A 17,357-nucleotide genomic window follows, 5' to 3' on the forward strand; every position below is an offset into this window, starting at 1 on the left:
ATATTCGGATATAAGTTTTCAGCTATAGTTTTACTTGCAATGGTCACCCACTTTCTTTCACATTCCTGTGGTTTTCGGAAGGAAGAGGAAGGGGGAAAAAAAAGCAAAGGGAAGAAGAGAAATTGACTTCCAAACATAGATTTCTTATATAAGCCTACCCACATAAAGAGCAGGGCCTTCCATGGCGTTAATGAAAACAAAATCTAACTTGTAAATTAGAGAAAGATATAAATATCTCTCTTTTCTTTTTAATTAAAGTATAATTTACATACAGTAGAATGTGCAAATCTCAAAAGTATAGTTTGATGAGTTTTGATAATGCATAGAGCTATATAACCAACACCCCAATCAAGAAATAGAACAATTACCCAAGAAGTTCCCTCATGCCACATTCCAGTCAACTCCCTCCCATCCTGGGGCTATAAGTGTTCTGACATTTTTCAACATAAATTACTTTTGTTTTTTCTAAAACTTCATATAAACAAAATAACATACAGTATGTACTCTTTTGTGCCTTGTTTCTTTTGCTTAACATGCTTTTTAAATTTTGTTTTGTTTTGTTTTTTGCGGTACACGGGCCTCTCACTGTTGTGGCCTCTCCCGTTGCGGAGCACAGGCTCCGGACGCGCAGGCTCAGCGGCCATGGCTCACGGGCCCAGCTGCTCCGCGGCATGTGGGATCTTCCCGGACCGGGGCACGAACCTGTGTCCCCTGCATCGGCAGGCGGACTCTCAACCACTGCGCCACCAGGGAAGCCCCAACATGCTTTTTTTAATTGAAATTTTTATTGAGATAGTTATAGATTCTCATAGTATTATACCATTTATGAGATTCATCTGTGTATTAGCAGTTCATTCCTTTTTACTGTCAAGCAGTATTCCATTGTATGAATATGTCACAATTTGTTTATCCATTCTTCTATTAATGAATATTTGGGCTGTTCCCAGTTTGGGGCTTTTTTTTTATATAAAGCTGCTATAAACGTATTCTACTAATCCGTTTTTGAACTTACATTTGGGATTGCTGGGTAAATGCTAAATAAATGCTTAACTTTATAAGTAACTGCCCAACTGTATTCCAAAAGGACTGCACCATTTTGTATTCCCACCAGCAATGTAGGAAAATTCCAGTTGCTCCAATATTTGCTAATATTTCGAGTTGTCAGTCCTTTTAAATTTTGGGCATTCTAGAAAGATTGTAGTGATATGTCATTGTAACTTTTCCTGATATCATTTGCATTTTCCTGATAACTAATGATGTTGCACTTTTTTTATATGCTTATTGACTACTGACTACACAATATAGTCAATGTGTGACTACACACATTGACTACTATCTTTCTATCTGAAGTGTCTGTTCAAGTCTTATGGCCATTTAAAAAAATTAGTTGTCTTTTTATTATTGAGTTGTAGGAATTGTCTTTATATTCTGCATACAAGTCCTTTGTCAGATATGTTTATTGCAAATATTTTTTCCCTGTCTGTGGCTTGCCTATTTCTTTTCTTAATATGCTTTAGATGAGCTAATATGTTTACTTTTGCTGAAGTCTATTTTATCCATTCTTAAAGGGCTTTCTGTGTTTTAAGAAATCTTTGACTACTCTCTGGTTGGAAGATATTATCCTATGTTTTCTCGTAAGAGCTTTATAGTTTAGCTTTTAAACTAATTTCTGTATACAGTGTAAGCTGGGGGGGGGAATCAAAGTTATTATTTTCCCATATAGATGTACTATTATTCTAGCACCATTTATTGAAAAAACTATCCTTTCTGCATTGAATGGCTTTGAAATATCTGTAAAAAATCAACTGACCTCATAAGTGTAGGTCTCTTTCTAGACTCTCGATTTTGTTTCATTGATCTATTTATCTACTCTTAAACCAATATCACACTGTATTGATTACTGAAGCTACACAGTAAATGTTGAAATCAGATCATATAAGTTCTCCAACTTTGTTCTTTTCATGTTATTTCGGCTGTTCTAGGTCTTACATATTCCCCAATAAATTTTAGAATCAACTTGTCAATTTCTATCAGAAAAGCAAAAGCCCTAGATTTCACTTGGGGTTGCTTTAAAGTTATAAATCAGTTTGGGGAGACATCTTAATAGTATCAAATCTTCCAATCCATGAACATGGTATATCTCTCCATATATGTCAGCCTTCTTCAATTTCACTCAGCAATATGGTGTGGGGGTTGGTATATATATTTCACATATATTTTGTTAGATCTATCACTAATATTTTATGTTTTACAATAATATGTTAAATGGTTTAAAATGCTTTTGTTTTCCAATTGTTCATTGCTAGTATATAAAAATACAATTCATTGTTTTGTATACAAATCTTGCATCTTGCACTTTAAGTTCAATTTCTGAAGATTCCTGGGGATTTTCTATGTACACAACCATGGCATTTGCAGGTAGCCACAGTTTTATTCTTCCTTTCCAATCTATATAATTTTATTTCTTTTACTTGCCTTGTTGCATTGGCTAAGACCTGTAGTACAATGTTAAAAAAAAAGTAGAAAGGACATCCTTGTCTATCTCCTATCTTCAGTGGAAAAGTGTTCAATATTTCACCATTAACAATTATATTAGCTTTAGAGGGGTTTTCTTTTCTTTTGGTAAAAATCCCTTAGTATGTAAAAGAAAGTGCCCATCTGTCCCTAATCTGCTGAGGGTTTTTCTCATGCTTGAGTGTTGAATTTTATCAAATGGTTTTTTCAAAATTATTGAGATAACTATATGGCTTTTCTCCTTTACTTATTAATAATGGTAAATTACATTGATGGATTTTTGGATGTTAATCCAAACTTACATTCCTGGAATATACTATACACTTGATCATAATGTTACGCCTTCCTTATAAATGAGTTGGGAAATAGTCTCAACAGTTTGTGTCATAAGCTTTCTCCTCTTTCCTTCTTAAATATTTGGAAGAACTAACCAGTAAAATCATTTGGGACTGGAGTTTTCTACACCAGCAAGTTCTCAATTACAAATTCAGTTTTTAAAAAATAAGAATAGAACTATTTAAATTTTCTATTTTTGTGTATCTGTTTTGGTGTATTTTAAAGGAATTTGACCATTTCATATAAGTTTTCCAATGTATTAGCATTAAATGAGTCATAATATGTTCTTTTAAAAATTATTTCCTTCCTACTATTTTTGTTAGGAGGGTGCTTAATTTGATGTTCTTTTTCTAGCTTATTGAGATGAAAGCTTAGTTCTTATTATTATTGCTACTGTTTTAAACAGTCAACATTATTTTATGTTTACTCACATATTTACTTTTGCCAATGCCCTTCATATTTTCCTACAGTTACTTTCATCTGGGATCATTTTCTTTCACCTTGAAACTTTTCTTTTAGTATTTCTTATAGTAAGATAGGCTGGTAAAAATTCTCTCATCTTTTACATATTTGAAAACCTTTTTATTTTTATCTTTGAAGGAAATTATCACCAGATACAGAATTCCAAGTTCGCAGGTTTTTTGTTTTGTATTGTTTTCCATTTAGCAGTTTAACAATATAATTCCTTTGTCTTCTGGCTTCCATTATTTCTGTTGGGCTGTCAAAAGTTGCTCCTTTGATGACAACTTTCCCCCACCCTCTACCCCAGATGCTTTCACAATTCTCTCTCTCTGATCTAAAGAACTAAAGGATGGAATTCAAAGCAACCACAGACACCAAAGAATAGTGAGGGAATTCCTTAAAGGAGATAGCCAGAAAGGGGGAATCCTAACTTCTGCTCAGCTGAAGATAAATGAACCAACCTAAGATTTGAACTGCTGGCTAAGAGGCAATTTTCAGTTTTTATCCAATCAACTAATTGCCTGCTAAAACAGAAAGGTCAACACTTTTTGGAGGAACATAGTCAAATCAAGAGTCGGTACAACACAACATTTCCAATGTCTAGGATACAATCCAAAATTCCTCAAATTCCTCAACAGAAATAACAATCAGTAGAGACAGACCCTGAGATGACCCAGATATTGGAATTAGCAAACAAGGATTTTAAAGCAGTTATCATCACTATTATCAATGATGTAAAGTGAAAATTTATTTGGTGAATAAAGCAGCTCTCCATAAAGAAACAGAAATAATAAAAAAGAACCAAATGAAAATTTTAGAATAAAATATAATATCTGAAATTAAATATTCACCAGATAGGTTTAACAGGAACATGGAGACAACAGAGCAAACAGTAAAACTGAAGACAGATCAATAGAATGTATCCAATTTAAAGAACAGATTGAAAAAAATCAATACAGCCTCAGGGACTTATTCAACAATATCAAATGGTCTAACATACAAGTAATTAAGACTCTCAGAAAAAAACAAGGAAAAAGTAATCACAAGATTTCCTAAACTTAGCAAAAGACAGAAATACAGATTCAAGAAGTTCAGCAAATCCCAAGCAAGATAAATGTGAAGCACATTCCTAGCAATATGATTGTCAAACTGCTGAAAACCAAAGATAAAGAGAGAATCTCGAAAACATTCAGAGAAAAGTAACACATTACATATACGAAAAGAACATTTCAAATGACCAGTGACCTCTTATCAGAGAATCTGGATTCTAGAAGGCAGAAGAATAACATCTTTAAAGTGTGGACCAAAATTACCTGTTAAACCAGAGCTCTGTAAACAGAGAAAACGTCCTTCAAAAATTAAGACAAAATAAAGACATTTTTAGATAAAAGAAAACTGAGCGAATTCATCACTAGCAGACATGCAATACAAGAAATGCAAAGGAAGTTCATCAGGCTGAAGGGAGATGATACTAAATGGAAGCTTAGATTTTCAGAAAGGAAAGAAGAGCATCAGAAATGGTAAATATCTGGGTAAATATAAAAGACAATTTTCCTTTTAATGTCTTGGAAATACAACTATTTAGGGCAAAAATTAAAACATTGTTTTGTAGGGTTTATAATTACATAGATGTAATACATGTGACAATTATAGCATAAAGGCAGGATAAGAGATGAGTGGAACCAAATTAATACATTTGAAATTGAAGCAATATTTTTTATAACCCAACCCAATGGGTTGGTTCTCCACAGGGGAAAATATACATAGCATATACTAGAAGCTATAATCTCTAAGGGGAGCTGAGCAGAAGCCAGGCTTGGGAGAGCAGGGAAATGATTTGAAAGGATTCACTAATATATCCCTTCAACCATAGACGTCTGGCTAAACCCGTGGTGAAACCTAAGCCTTACATAGGAGATTCTACTGGGACTAGAAGTACAGACAAAAGCCTTATTGTTTACGGAAGCCTATGAATCCAAACTAGCAACGGGAATTGCCAATAGCATTAGATCAAACAACAACAGGTCAAAATTCATGTTAGCACAATGAATAACTAGTACCTGTATAAGTCAGCTATTGCTGCAGCTATGCTACTGTGTTTGGGAGGTCCCCAGGTTCCATTATTCACTAGGAGGACTCACAGAACTCAGCATATAGTTGTACTCATTGCTATGATTTATTATAGTGAAAGGATGCAGAGCACAATTAGCAAAGTGAAAAGACACTTGAGGAGAAGTCCAGTGGAAACCATGTTTAAGCTTCTAAGAGTCCTCTCCCAGGAGTCACATAGGATGCACTTAATTACCCCAGCAAGAAGTTACGACAACACATGTGAAATGTTGTCAACCAGGGAAGCTCTAGGAGACTCAGCACCCACGGCTTTTATTGGGAGCTGGTCATGTAGGCAACCTCTGCCTAGCACCTAGCAAAATCCCAGACTCCCAGAAGGAAAGCAGGTGTTCAGCATAAACCATATTGTTTGCACAGTTTAGGCACAATTGATCATTCTTATCAGTTAATGGTAGCCACTGTTCCAAAATCTAAGTTCCCAAAAGCCAGCCAAGGGCCAACCTGGCAAGCAGGCCTTTTCAAGGATAGCAGTTTAGGCCTGCTATGTTAACTCTTTTCTGTACAACTACCTAACAAAGAACTGTAAGAGTCTCAGTATGTTATAACAATAAACATTAATTTTTGCTTGGTGGTGCTAGGCTAGACTTCAGGCTTTGTACTGGGTTCAAGTCTGTTCACAGATCTTCATAATTCCAGGAACTGTGGCTTCCGCAGTCATGTTCTTCTCACGTCAGGTGGCAGAAATACAAGAGAGCAAGCTAAATCATGCAAACAATTTTAAGGTCTCTGCTTACATCACACCTCTTAACATTTCATTTGCTAAAGTCAGTCATATAGCTAAGATCAACATTAGTGAGGTGAGAAAATATACATCTACTCTAATAGGGAGAAAAACCACATGGCAAAGGGTATGAATGTACAGATCCCTTACAGAGGTTTTAAATAATTGGAAAAAATAATCCAATCTACCACAGTGCCCTAGGGATCTCACCAAACTCAGAGGGCAAACGAGGTTGGAAGCATCATCTTACCACTTTTGAAAATGATATTTCTTAGTTTGTTCATTAGTTTATTCCCACACCTATGCCCAAAGGAGCCTTAAAGCAGACAAGAAAGAACATGGAATTTTAGCAATATCCTATGCAAGTTCTTTAGCAACATAATAATAAAATTAATAATAGCTAACATTAATGAGTGCTTACTATATGTCAAGAGTGTTACATGCATGATTTCATTTAGTCCTTGGTTGATGTCATTATTTTTCCCATTTTAGATATGAGGAAACAGAGGCCTAGAGACTTGCCCAAGGTCCTAAAGCTTATAAGTGGTGAAGCCAGGATTTGAATCCAGGCAGCCTAGATCTGGAGCTTGTGCTTTTAACCAGTAGGATATTTTAAATGGAATGCTTGGGCATATATGCTAGATTACAATGCTTCAATATTGGAGTGTAAAAGTGTGCCAGAAACACGGAAGCACCACCAAATTTTCACATGATTCACATGGGCTCGGGGAACTAAGATTTAATATGTTAAGAAAAGAAAATTTTTATCTTACTCAACTAAAATACTAAGAAAACTTGACTTTTTCCTCACAGCAACAGGTCAATATACCACATAGTTCAACCGTTTAATTTCAATCTTATTTAAATTCAAATATTCCTTGACTTTGAAGAACTGCTAATGAATACATTTCATTGATCAAAATAATTTTCAAAGTTTCTAAGCCAGCTTGCCTTTCTACCTTCTAGACTAGATAAAGTATCTGCTACACATACCATCTCCTATGATTCTGTAAAGGCCATGTTTTTTCAGTCAAGAAAAATGATCACAAAAATCTTCCATTTTCACTAAACAAGTATATTCAAGACTGTGTTCAATAAACAATTTAACAACTAAGAAGTTTTTCCTTTATGAAGCAAGAATTCTGTAATGCAAATATACTTCTATCACATCCAGAGTTGCTAGTCCCTCCCTCTATGGTTATGGGGGGGGTGCATTTTAATTACAGACATTCATTTCTCTTCAATTGTTTTCTGAGCTTAATGAACAATGAAAGTACCGTACTACTTATCGGAAATCACTAAGAATCGAACGTCGAAAGGCATGTTCCTGCAATAAGCAATGGTCTGCTAAGTGTCTCATTTGAAGATGAGTAAATGCTGCTGTAGGAATTAAGTCTAGGGTCTGTCTGACAGAATAGATTAAGAACCCATTGTAGGGAATTCAGAGGGTTACCAATAACACAAAACGTTATCTAGATGTACTCAGCCTGTAAAAAACAAGATATATAAGAGAGAACACTTCTATCTTCAAAAAACGCAATTACCTAAATTGAAAATGAAAAGAAAAAAATGAAAAGAAAAAAAAAGGACATTAATAAATGTCAACTAGTCAAAAATAAGTTTGAAAAAGTGAAGTGTGATACCTTAGTCCAAACATGAAAAATGAGGAGATACACACTGTATTTTTCCATAATGCCCAGGGCATTTGGAACTAAGGAACAGTTACTCAGAGAAAGAGGAAGGTGCTTAGTTCAACTGTTTTGGTTTTTAATAATTCCTCACTTTCTCTGCTGGTTTTTCAAGTGTTTTGCCACTTATCTAAAAAATATGATGACACTGGCTTGTGAGAAATACAAAATCAGGAGCTCTAAATGGATTTATGAGATTCTTCAGAAGAGAGAACAATGATACAATGGAAAGCAGGAACTGCTGGCAGATTTCCACTTAAAGTAAAGCCAAATTTCAAATATTTTAATGGAAAAAGAGTCATATACACCTCTTTAATTTCGTAAGTATAAATTATTTATCATATCAAATTATCCATATAATCTAATTTTAACAAATAAATTTTTCCCATGAGAAATATTTCAATATTCATAGAGTGATTTTTTTCTCTTTTTAAAAAATTAATTAATTAATTAATTAATTTTTATATGTGTTGGGTCTTTGTTGCTGTGCTTGGGCTTTCTCTAGTTGCGGCGAGCGGGGGCTACTCTTCATTGCGGTGAGTCGGCTTCTCACTGCGGTGGCTTCTCTTGTTGCAGAGCACGGGCTCTAGGAGCATGGGCTCAGTAGTTGTGGCTTGCAGGCTCTAGAGTGCAGGCCCAGTAGTTGTGGCACACGGGCTTAGCTGCTCCGTGGCATGTGGGATCTTCCTGGACCAGGGCTTGAACCCATGTCCCCTGCATTGGCAGGCAGATTCTTAACCACCAGGGAAGCCCTTCATAGAATGATTTTTAATAAAATTAAAATTTCACCCTTAAGAATATTAGTTACTATATGAATCCTGTGTGGACTCAAGACTAAATGGCCTATGCTATTTTCAGTTATCACGTTAGGCCTTATACTCTACTATTTACTGTTAATGAAGATTTGAAAAAAATAAAAGAAGTAATTTCTTAACATAAACTCAACTTCAATATAATTAACAAAGTAACATATTTATTCATAAAAATCAGTGAAAAATTTAATATGGATGAGAAGTCTTTCTTTTAAGGGGTAACAATTTTCAGAAAAATTCCCAAATAAGGTAAGATATTCCTCTCAAGATATCACAGCCAAAACCTAAGCACAGGAAAGTCCCTTAGAGGACATCCAGGGCAAACTCCTACCCGTCTTGGAGAAATTCCTGCTACAGCATTTATAACAAGTAGCTTTCCAGAGTCTGCATGAATGGTTCCAATGATTGAAAGGTAGGGTTTATTATCCATGGCCCAACCTGTGCTATTGCAGGTGAGCTCTGATTGTGGAAAAGTTCTTCTTGTTGATGAGTAGAAATCTACATTCTTAAATTTTCAATCCACTGAGTATAGTTCTAGCATCCACAAGAACCTCAAATTCCAATTCTTCTGTTCCCTAATTGGAAGTAGCTGAGAACAGCATGGCAAGTCCCATCACTCTGTGACTTGCAGGGGAAAGAGGAGGAGGATGGTGGAGACAAGTGACAGAGCAATGAAAAAGGAGATGGAAGACAACCAAACATTTGGTTCACAAGGATATTTTATGTCAGATTCAGTGCCAAACAGAATCCAAGACTACAAAAGACAATGTGCATATGCATGTGTATGTATGGATTTGTGTTTGTATATATGTGAGTATACAGTAGATGCATGTATGTAATACGTGTAATGTATGCGTATACATGTGAGTATATATACATGTGTGTATGTATATGTGTGTGAGTATGCGTACGTATGTGTGTGTGTGCACATGTATATGTGTGTATAAAATGCCAAGTCAGCTAACAGGAAAATTTTCAAACTATATATGAGGAAATGCAAACATCGGGTTTTTAGGATATTTTTAACAAGAATATAAAATACACACATCTGCTAAGCACTGCAGGAGTTGTTAACAGACTAGAGAGGATGAAAGGGAGTCAATAAACCTATGTTTATATTATGGTAAAAATATGGTTATTTCAAAGTATCTGAATAATTAAATGTCAAGCTTATTATCTAGACATTTGCTATCAAGTAGACAAAGAAGTTCCCAATGAGTAAATAAAAATCAACCAGATCGCTCTACTGGGTCTCTTTCTGCAAATTTCTGACAGGATTCTTAGCATGGCACGGAGTGGGCCAGCCACGCTGCACCTTCCTGGCTGGGGGTCAGGATTTACCCTCTCAGTTCCTTTCTCCACTTGCCCGTCTCTAGGCCTTGGAGAAAGGCAGCAACTCCTTACAAGAAGTCTGGGCTCTCCGGAGGTAAATACAGCCCCCACTGGCAGCATGTTCAATCATTAAAGAAGAGCGAAAATATGCTGATTAGATCTCAAGACAAGAAAGAGAACAAACATGCAGACAATTTTTCCTCAAACACAGAAATGAAAGAAAAAAAAGGGTTTGGGTAAATTGTCAGGATATCAATTTAGCAGAACACAATCTAGAATTAATCAAAATGTTACTAAATTTTATTCACCAAAAATGATAAAACTATATTCAGATCTAATAAGGTAAAATAATAAAACTACACAAACAGTTTTAGCTACCATAAAATTGGAAACGACTAACTGGATAATTTAGTAAGTCTTTTTCTAGGTAATACATAAACCCATTCCAAATTGTGTAGCCTGGTAAAATACAAAAATTATTCATCGTGACTCATTAGGCAAAACTGGCACACCACCTGTCTTTGTAAATAAAGTTTCACTGGAACATGGCCATGCTCATTCATTTGTTGCCTATGCCTATTTTCATGCTATAACATCAGAGTTGAGAAGCTGTGACAAAGACTATTACGGCCCACAAAGCCTAAAATATGTACTATCTGTTCCTTTACAGGAAAAATTTGCAGACTCCTGCCCTATATAATCATGGATCCTAAAATAAGCATGTAGGCCACATTGCTAAATCATGATAGTTTCAAGGGAGGAAAGAACTTTCCTGTCTTTATCATGCAGGTCTCCTTTGTTACAAACCATTAAAAACCAACAATAAAAAAGAGTTGCAAAAGAATGTTCCAAGTGTTGTGAAGGTATTTTACAGTTTGGAGAAATGGAACAATTGGTTCTTCCTACTTGTTTTGTTGGTTCTTCCTACCTGTTTTCCTTCCTCTTCATCTGAAGAGTTCCTGACATGGATACTTCTGCTGGGTTGGTAACCTTTCAGCTTTTCTTGACCGGACCAGTTGTTCTTTTGATCTGTTGTACTTTCCTCATCACTTCCTGGGTTATTTTTCCATTCTTTCATCATTTCTAGCACATTGGTTGGTCTCGCCGAAGAAAGTATATTGCCCTAATGTTAACAATGAATTTTTGGTGTTATAAACAGTTTAGAAAACGGAAGACTCTTACATATTTTAGTAATATAGTCTCACAAATTCAGTAAGTCACATGGAAAAATTATAACGCTGAATAAATAGCAAAACTTTGGATGCCCTTTTGAGCATACTCCTTGTACTGGCACGTCTCAGACCTCTTCACTAATACTTTTACAATATGCCAAAATTTAGGGATGGGAGAATATTCTGGTTTAAAAGAATAGTGCAGCATGCTTGTGTGAAAGAACCACTACATAGGGCAAGTTCCTGGAATCCAAAGACCCCCTTACAGTGCCGTTCCTAGAAAATTAATAGGGAAGCTGAAAGAATGAAAGAAGTTGCCCAAAGTCTACTGGGTAAGCCTATATAACATCAAAATGTTTAGGTAAAAAATCTAAATTCAGTTGATTAGTCCGGTGCCGTGTCCAAGAATATAGATGTTTGACTTGAAAGCTCTTGGTTGACTGGAAGATTTCGATATAATGTGGTCATTTGATTATAATGGATTCCGTGCACTGTTTTAACCCCAGATGTGGCTATACCATACTAAAATTGACCATTTTATATTAACTATATTTTTCTCAAATATAATATTCCATTTAATGCCAAGAAATGCATGAATGCATTCTTAAATGCCTCCTGCTAGACTAGGTATGCCTTAAATAGTTTTGCTCCTAACTCAGACTAGTAGAGAAAGTTTGGACAAGAAGTTTGGATCACATTTAGATTAAAACAGGACGTTTAGGTGTGGGAACAACTATGGAGTGATCTAAGTTAATTTGATATGTGGGTGGATTGAAGCATTAAGCAACAGTGATACAGAATAGTACGAGGCCAGGCATCTTAAGGGCAGCCATCTGAGTACACTGTTGAGGATTTGTAGAGTTCAATATATTCGTGGTTAAAGACACAGACAAATATTAAGCATGGAATAGTAATAATTAAATGAGGATCGTTATGCTATTCGTTCCCTGTCATTCTTCTACGTCATCCTGTTTTAAGAAGGTCTGTATTCTTACTACTTTTATAGCATCCTACTTTTGGTTGCACTTCTGCAGCCTCTACCCATTTACTCCCAGAATGCCTTTACTATGCCTTCTGCCAACCCGTAGCCTACATTTCCGTCAAGGCTCAAGTTGACAGTCATCTCTGTCAAGTATCCCAGAACTTCCAAAGATGTTGTCAACTTAAATGAAGCACAGATGAAGTCTCAGAGAGCAAAAAGGAGTTGAAATTGTTTAGAACGGCAGATAGCCTCAGAGCTCTCATCTGAATGAGTTCTGATCTTCAGGCCTCTGTCAACAGCTCTGCTTGACCCCAGTGATTCATCTAGCCTCTATTATAACTTCCTGGCTTCATCATGACCTTGAACACTAACCCACAGTGTCCAGGCTCCTGGAATACTAGTACACACAACTTTGCCTCAACTTAATTCTTTCATTAGAAAACAGAGACAATCTGACATCTATGTCTGTAATCCCGGTCCTCAATTGCTCTTCCCTGATAAACTCTCTACAAGTTAACTCTTTGGATCTAGAGTCATTTCTTCTAGGCACATGGTAGAATTTTGCTTCTCCACCTCTTTTGGAACATGATGATATGACTTGTTTTGACCAGTAAAATGTGATTTGAAATAGTGTGTATCACTTCTGGGTAGAAACTTGAAGAAAGAGCATGTAATTTACATGTTCTCAATTTCTGCCTTAGTAACTATAGAAGCACAGAGATGGAGCCTCCATCAGCCTGGGTCCCTGAGTGAAGACAAAGTAAAACAGAGCTTGCTCCCCTCGTCCCAGCCAATGTGCAATGGAAGGCATAAACAGCACTGAGATCTGGGGGTCACCTGTTACCACAGCATAATCTAGCCTGTCCTGATATAGACAGAAGATTAAATATTTACACTCTGTAAGTCACCTCCAAAAAGCTTTATAAAGAGTGAGCCCGCTATATAATCAGCATACCCAACAAAGTTGTAATTACTACACAAATCATATGCAATCAGTACCATGTGATAGCCAATTTATGTAGGCAGTCTTTGCTTTGCACAGTCCTGATATGCATGAATTTTACTCATCATGACTTAAATAATATCAGTCCCTCAGCAACACAGTTCAAATTTCAGTCACCATGGTACATTAACTATAATTGCATAAAGTTCAAACTTCACTGCTAGCTCTTCAATCCACGATCACCAGGTAAATTACAGATCTGCATCACAATCAGTGACCAATCACATCACTTCTTTCACAGTCTGTTGGTGATTGGACACTGTGCATCTGCTATTCAGTTCACACACAGACAGCAATGTGTGCAGTTGTGCTGCCTCCTTGTCTCGCAGGGAATTTGCCAACAAAAATGAAACTGCAACAAAGAAATTAAAAGTGATAATACTGGGAGTAAAATTTGAATCAAATGTAAATGGAATAACAGAAGAAATAGCTGACCATGGGAATGCTGCCACTGCCACTGTGAGAATCTAGATGCGCAACCAAAGGAACTTAGTGAAGGCAAACTTATCAACATAAATGAGGAAGGATGAAGATGCTTCAGGGAAAATGCCACCCACAAAAAAACTTGACATTTAAAGAATTTTCAGAGATATTCAAGACATTGAAAAGAAAAAGGATACAACGTTAGAAGTTGATCCAAACTTGTAAAACAGTATGACAATTCACCAAGGCATAAAAAAGATGCTCCCCTCTGTATGATAAGAAGAAGGCAAGCACTGTTCAAACTAATCTTGATAAGTTTTTAACCCCAAAATAAGATACTTTAACTCTCAATATTTCTCTCAATATTAAATTACAGCGCCAAAAATTTAGCTTTACTTTTATTTCATTCTCTCTCTGTATTTAGAACCAACAGGGAGTTTTTAATGTTTAACAAAAAATTTTAAAGGGCATGGAAAAATCACAATTTTTCCCATTGATTATTAAAATCATTTTGCACAGCTTCAGTCTGCACTATTATTATGGTTCTGCACTCCTGTGCAAAGCAAGGATTACCTGTACTATCTTGAATCTGCATTTCTAGACAGCTTTCAAGTGCTTGGTTCACATATATCAATATATACACACAAAAGCATGGTGACTGACACGCTACAAATGACTCTATTTCTTATTGCAAAGAGACTGGGGAGAAGAGCAAAAGATCTAGAATAGGGTCATTATCCCATCAAAAACACTCTACCATTTATAAATTTTTAACTATTTGCTTCCTATATTCCCTTGTGATATCAAACAGGGCACAAATGTTGGTATAGATTCCAGACTTTCCCTCTTGTCTGAAGTCCAGCCAATAACTTACCAGACTAGCCCCTTCTTGCCTGCTAACAGTTGGAGGAAGAATTGCATCAGATACTTGGACTGACCAATGAATAAGTGGCCCAGAGCTGTGTGTCATGAGCCTTCTAGGCTCAAGAGAAATTACACATGAACCAACCAAAGAAAAATGGGTGGAATTGTTAGGGCAGACACTGGAGATTGTGGAGACACCTCACCACCAGAACAGTAACCTCTGAACTCCCTTTACTGGCTGTGTTAAGAGGGGTCACACCCTGAACTCCTCAACCATGAAGCAGCAAATGGCAAGAAGGCAGCAGTAATAGGCTGATAATCTGAGGCTATCATAAGTAGAAAACAAACCTTTTTGTTAATAAATTTCCACTTGTTTAACTAACAGTTTGAGATGACTTCATTTTGAAAAACTGGAAAAATGAACACTCACAGAGGAGAAGCATTGGTCAAATACTAAGATTTGGATTTAATCTTAGTAGACAGGTCCTGCAAATAGGAACCCAAACATACATCCTCATCTAACAAAATTTGCCTTTTCAAGGACAGTGCCTATCAGTATTCTGTAAACAATAAGTCTTTTACAAGTATTTTTTAATGAACGAATGAATGATATGTATGAGTTGGGGTAAGATAGTATAAAACATAAAATCAGCAAAGCGAAAAGGAAACATTCTGTGTCTTTAACTTACGGTCATCATTTTCTACTTTTCGTAAGTAGCTAGAACTCTTTATTTTGTAATGTTCCGAGGAATAAAATTTTTTAATTAGAAAATTTTTTTATATCTTTATAAAAAAGATATAAAACGATGCTCAACTTCACAAAATTAATAAAATCCAAATCAAAAACAATGAGTTGGCAATTTTCACCTAATAGATGGACATAAATTTAAGTTTGATAAAACTGTGTTGGTGAGGGTATGGGGAAACAGGCTCTCTCATTTACTTGCTTTTTATGGGAGGATAAATCGGCAATAAACTATCAAAATATGTAATGCACATTCTCACAAACCAGTGATTCAACTTTTAAGAATATATTTTATAGATATGCTGACACAGTATGCAAACATATACTTACAAGAACATTTGTTGCACCATTGTTTGTAACAGAAAAGACCTGAAACAATTTAAATATTCCATATTCATAGGGGCAAAATAATAGTGTATCCATAGTTTTGGATACAATACTGTTTTTCAAAAAAATAAATGTATCTTCCCAAAATACATTAGATGAAAAAGAATAGTTTGCATAATATAAACCCATTTGTGAAAAGTGAATAATAAAAATGTTCAGAATGTATTTGAAAGAATACATAAGAGACTTAACAATGGTTATCTTTAGTAATTGGGAATGAGGGAATAGAGGGAGAAAGTTATTTTTCCTGCCTTGTTTACCATTTAAATCATTTACTAAGGGTAATGGCAACTATTATATGACTAAAAATTAATATAAACTATGTAGGAAAAGAAATAATGTAAGATGCAGATACTCACAAAGGACTGATAGCACCCAGTAAGATCACCAAACATGCTCTCATGGGTCTCAGTGAGGCCAAGGCAGCAGCATAGAAAGGTAGTAAGGGCTGCTGAAGTAAGCAACTCTGCACCACTTTAAAATTTTTCCTAACAAAGGCATCTCAGTGATTTAGTTTTCACAAGTATAGCAAATAATGAGAATAGAGAAAATTCGTGTTGATATTCTTATTCTTTAAGAGGAAACAAACTGAGAAATTTAGTAATTTACCCTTATTCCAGAAGTGCATTTCCATTGTCTGCTAAGAATTTCTAGGTAGAGGTGCTGCTGAGCCTTCAATACGGTAATGTATATTTGAAAACTGCTCAAAGAGTTTTTCCCACCACAAGAAAAAAAATTTAAACTATGTGAGGTGATGGATATAGTAACTAAATTTATTGTGGTAATCATTTCACAATATACACATATATTAAATCACTATGTTACACATCTTAAATTTATACAATGTTATATGTCAAATTATGTCTCAATAAAGCTGGAAAAATAAAAACAAAATATATTCCAAACCAACATTCTTCAAATGGTTATGTGTACACCTCGCTGTACACCAAGAACGAAGACTTCCTAAGGGCTGTATGGGCAGGGATGGTTTGCAGGGAGTCAATTTCAAGACCCTTAATTTCCAATGACCTACTCTTTTTCAAAAGTCACCTGCTTGAGCAAGGATCTGCAGTAATTCTTTCCATGTTCTTTTCTTAAGTCAGCTTCTTACAATGCTTGTTATTGTACATATATTATTTCTGTGTGTGTGTGAGAGACAAAAGGCTCACATCTAGAATATACAACAAACTTCTACAAATCAATAAATAAAAAAAAAACTAATAGAAGAATGGAGGAAAGACTTGAACAGACATTTCACAAAAGAAGATATCCAGAAGGCCAATAAGGATAAGTAAAGTAAAAGTGACCAATTTCATTTGTCATTCAGGAAACGCAGATTAAAACCGGACTTGAGGATATGGGGAGGGGGAAGGGTGAGCTGTGACAAAGCGAGAGAGAGGAATGGACATATATACACTACCAAACGTAAGGTAGATAGCTAGTGGGAAGCAGCCGCATAGCACAGGGAGATCAGCTCGGTGCTTTGTGACCACCTGGAGGAGTGGGATAGGGAGGGTGGGAGAGGGAGATCAAGAGGGAAGAGATATGGGAACATATGTATATGTATAACTGATTCACTTTGTTATAAAGCAGAAACTAACACACCATTGTAAAGCAATTATACCCCAATAAAGATGTTAAAAAAATAAAACCACATGAGATACCATTATATATTACCAGAGTATCTAAATTAAAAATATTGATAATAACAAGCACTGGAGAGGATGGGGAGCAAAACTAGAACTCTTACACATTGCTGGTGAGTCATACAGACTGCCAAGAGTCA

The 17,357-nt window shown here is 35.7% G+C and overlaps 1 protein-coding gene across 1 annotated transcript in view; it reads right to left on the reverse strand.

Annotated features, from left to right (window-relative positions):
- STK33 (serine/threonine kinase 33) overlaps window positions 1–17,357 on the reverse strand; it is a 74,325-nt gene that overhangs the window by 6,557 nt on the left and 50,411 nt on the right. The window contains exon 11 of the mRNA XM_060017308.1: window positions 10,924–11,118. Coding sequence (XP_059873291.1) covers window positions 10,924–11,118 — 195 coding nt within the window. The remainder of the gene's footprint in view (window positions 1–10,923; window positions 11,119–17,357) is intronic.

Source organism: Delphinus delphis, chromosome 8 (genome assembly GCF_949987515.2).
Source record: "Delphinus delphis chromosome 8, mDelDel1.2, whole genome shotgun sequence".
Classification (NCBI taxonomy): Eukaryota; Metazoa; Chordata; class Mammalia; order Artiodactyla; family Delphinidae; genus Delphinus; species Delphinus delphis.